The sequence below is a fragment of the Rhea americana genome, unplaced genomic scaffold (genome assembly GCF_003343005.1).
Source record: "Rhea americana isolate MKP2758 unplaced genomic scaffold, rheAme1 scaffold_128, whole genome shotgun sequence".
In the NCBI taxonomy this organism is placed as follows: domain Eukaryota; kingdom Metazoa; phylum Chordata; class Aves; order Rheiformes; family Rheidae; genus Rhea; species Rhea americana.
The window spans coordinates 2,029,204-2,031,192 of NW_028185350.1; the positions used below are offsets into that span (position 1 = coordinate 2,029,204).

The 1,989-nt window shown below is 67.8% G+C and overlaps 1 protein-coding gene across 1 annotated transcript in view; it reads left to right on the forward strand.

Moving 5' to 3' along the window:
* The first annotated feature begins 415 nt into the window (after window positions 1-415).
* SRRM4 (serine/arginine repetitive matrix 4) overlaps window positions 416-1,989 on the forward strand; it is a 35,791-nt gene continuing 34,217 nt past the window's right edge. Inside the window, exon 1 of the mRNA XM_085326116.1 lies at window positions 416-600. Within this exon, the coding sequence (XP_085182242.1) occupies window positions 416-600 (185 nt within the window). The remainder of the gene's footprint in view (window positions 601-1,989) is intronic.

Sequence of the window (1,989 nt, forward strand, 5' to 3'; positions counted from 1 at the left end):
CGCCCGGCGCGGCGGCCGCAGCTGGCCGGCGGCGAGGCCCCGCGCTAATTAGGCAGCTCGGGAGCAGGCGGCAGCGGCGGGGGGACGCGGGGGACGGTGGCGGCCCCCCGGCGCCGGGCCCTCCCCGAGCCATCTCCCACCCCAGAGTTATCCCCCCGAGGGGCCAGGGCTGAGCCCTCCCCGGCCAGCCCCGGCGCTTGCCCATTCCCACATCCCTGCGCCTCACAGCTGGACCCTTCCTTTTATATGTATACATAATATATATAATTTTTTGCACTATGAACTTATCAAACATGAGCCTGGTGTCGCTGAAATGAAATCATTTCAAGCATGACTGCCCTTTTCTCTCTCTCTCTCTCTCTTTTTATTATTTTTTTTATTCCTTTTCTTCCCGAGGCTGCTGAACCTCTTAATCATGGCGAAGCGGCAGCGAGGCCGGAAAATCCCCACGGGCGCTGGGCTGCGCTTAGTGCCGGCACCCCGCTGCGCCCCGCGGCGGCTGCTGGGCCGGGAGGGAGCCTCGGGACCTCGAGGAGGCCCGGAGAGCCGCCGGCGTCGCCCTGGGCGCTTCAAACCGCCGGCGGCACCCCCCGAGCCCCGGTAACCGGAGCGGGAGAAGGCTGCTTTCGTACTGGGGGTTGGAGCCGGCGGATTGATTTAATCCGAAAGCGGAGCCAGGGAAGCGCCCCCCCCCCCACCACCACCTCGTGCCTTTTTCTCTGCCCTCCACGGCGGTGCCGGACCCGCGGTGCCGGCGGCCCCGTCTCGCCTGCCGCAGCGTCGCTCCTGCCCCGGGGCGAGCAGGGCGCCGCCAGCCCCCCGGGCTGCTGCCCCCCGGGGCGGCTGCCGCCTGGAGGCTCCTTGCTCGGCTGCTGACCCGTTTAACGCTTCATGTTTAATTTACGTCGCTTCGTTAGCTAAAGGAGGAGCGGGCGCCTGCAGCCCACGCCGCGGTCGGGGGGCGAGACGCGCTTTAATTTGTTGCGCGACTCTGGGAAAGAGCGTCCGGGAGGAACGTGGGGGGCGGCAGCTCGCTGCTCCCGCCGGGATTCCCGGCTGGAGAGCTGGTGCGCGGCCCGGGAGGCGGCAGAGCCGGCCYGTCGGGGGGCTCGGGCGCACGCGAGCGGCTGGAAGCGCTCGGAGGAGGCCCCGGGGCCTGGATGGCAGAGCGGATTTTCCCCGGCGCTGGCGCAAGCCTTGCCCGGGGGGAGCCCGAGGCCCCTTCGGCCGGGGTTCGGGTGCCTGCCCTGGGCAGCGCGCCCGCTCCGTGCCGTCCRGACGGAGAGGTAGCTATTGCCCAGCACGGGGAAAACGCTTGTGTTAAGAGAGATTTCAGAGTCAAAAACCGCCTGCTGAATTAATCCGTGGGTCGCCGGGAGCTGCCGTCCCGCCGACCGCCTGAGGAAGCAACGCGCGTCCGGCGGGGACGCGTCGGAGCGCGTAAATGAAGTTGTTACAGTGAGCTGTTCCCCGCCAGCGCAGCGCCCGCGGCCCGCCCGGCTGTCGAGGCGGGTGACGGCGAGCGGCGGCGGGCGCCCGCGGAGCGGGTGCTGCTCCGGGCCGGGGGCCTCGCGGTCCGGACGTCCCCCGGGGAGCTCCTCCAGCCCCCTGCAGCCCCGCCGGGAAGGGTCCCGAAGCGGCCGCCAGCTCCTCGGGGCGCTGGGTGCTCGGTGCCGGCCCCCTGCGCGGCCTCTCCGGCCACAGCTGCCGGAGCCGAGCGGCTGCGGCCGATGGCGACGGGCTGGTAGCGGCGTCTGAATTTGTATTTAAAGCCGATTCCGAGGGTCTATAATTTTCATCAGCGCCGCGTGGCTTTTTATAGAACAGGAAAATGGGAGAGTAGTTAACGAGCTGCAATTCTGAAGAGCYGCTGCCTTGATTGGGGCTAATTATTTTCTTTACAAAAATAATTAACGAGGCACGCAACCCACCGCGTGAGAGGCACGTGGCGTTAATTAAGCGGCGCGGCGTCGCCGGCGCCCCGTCCCG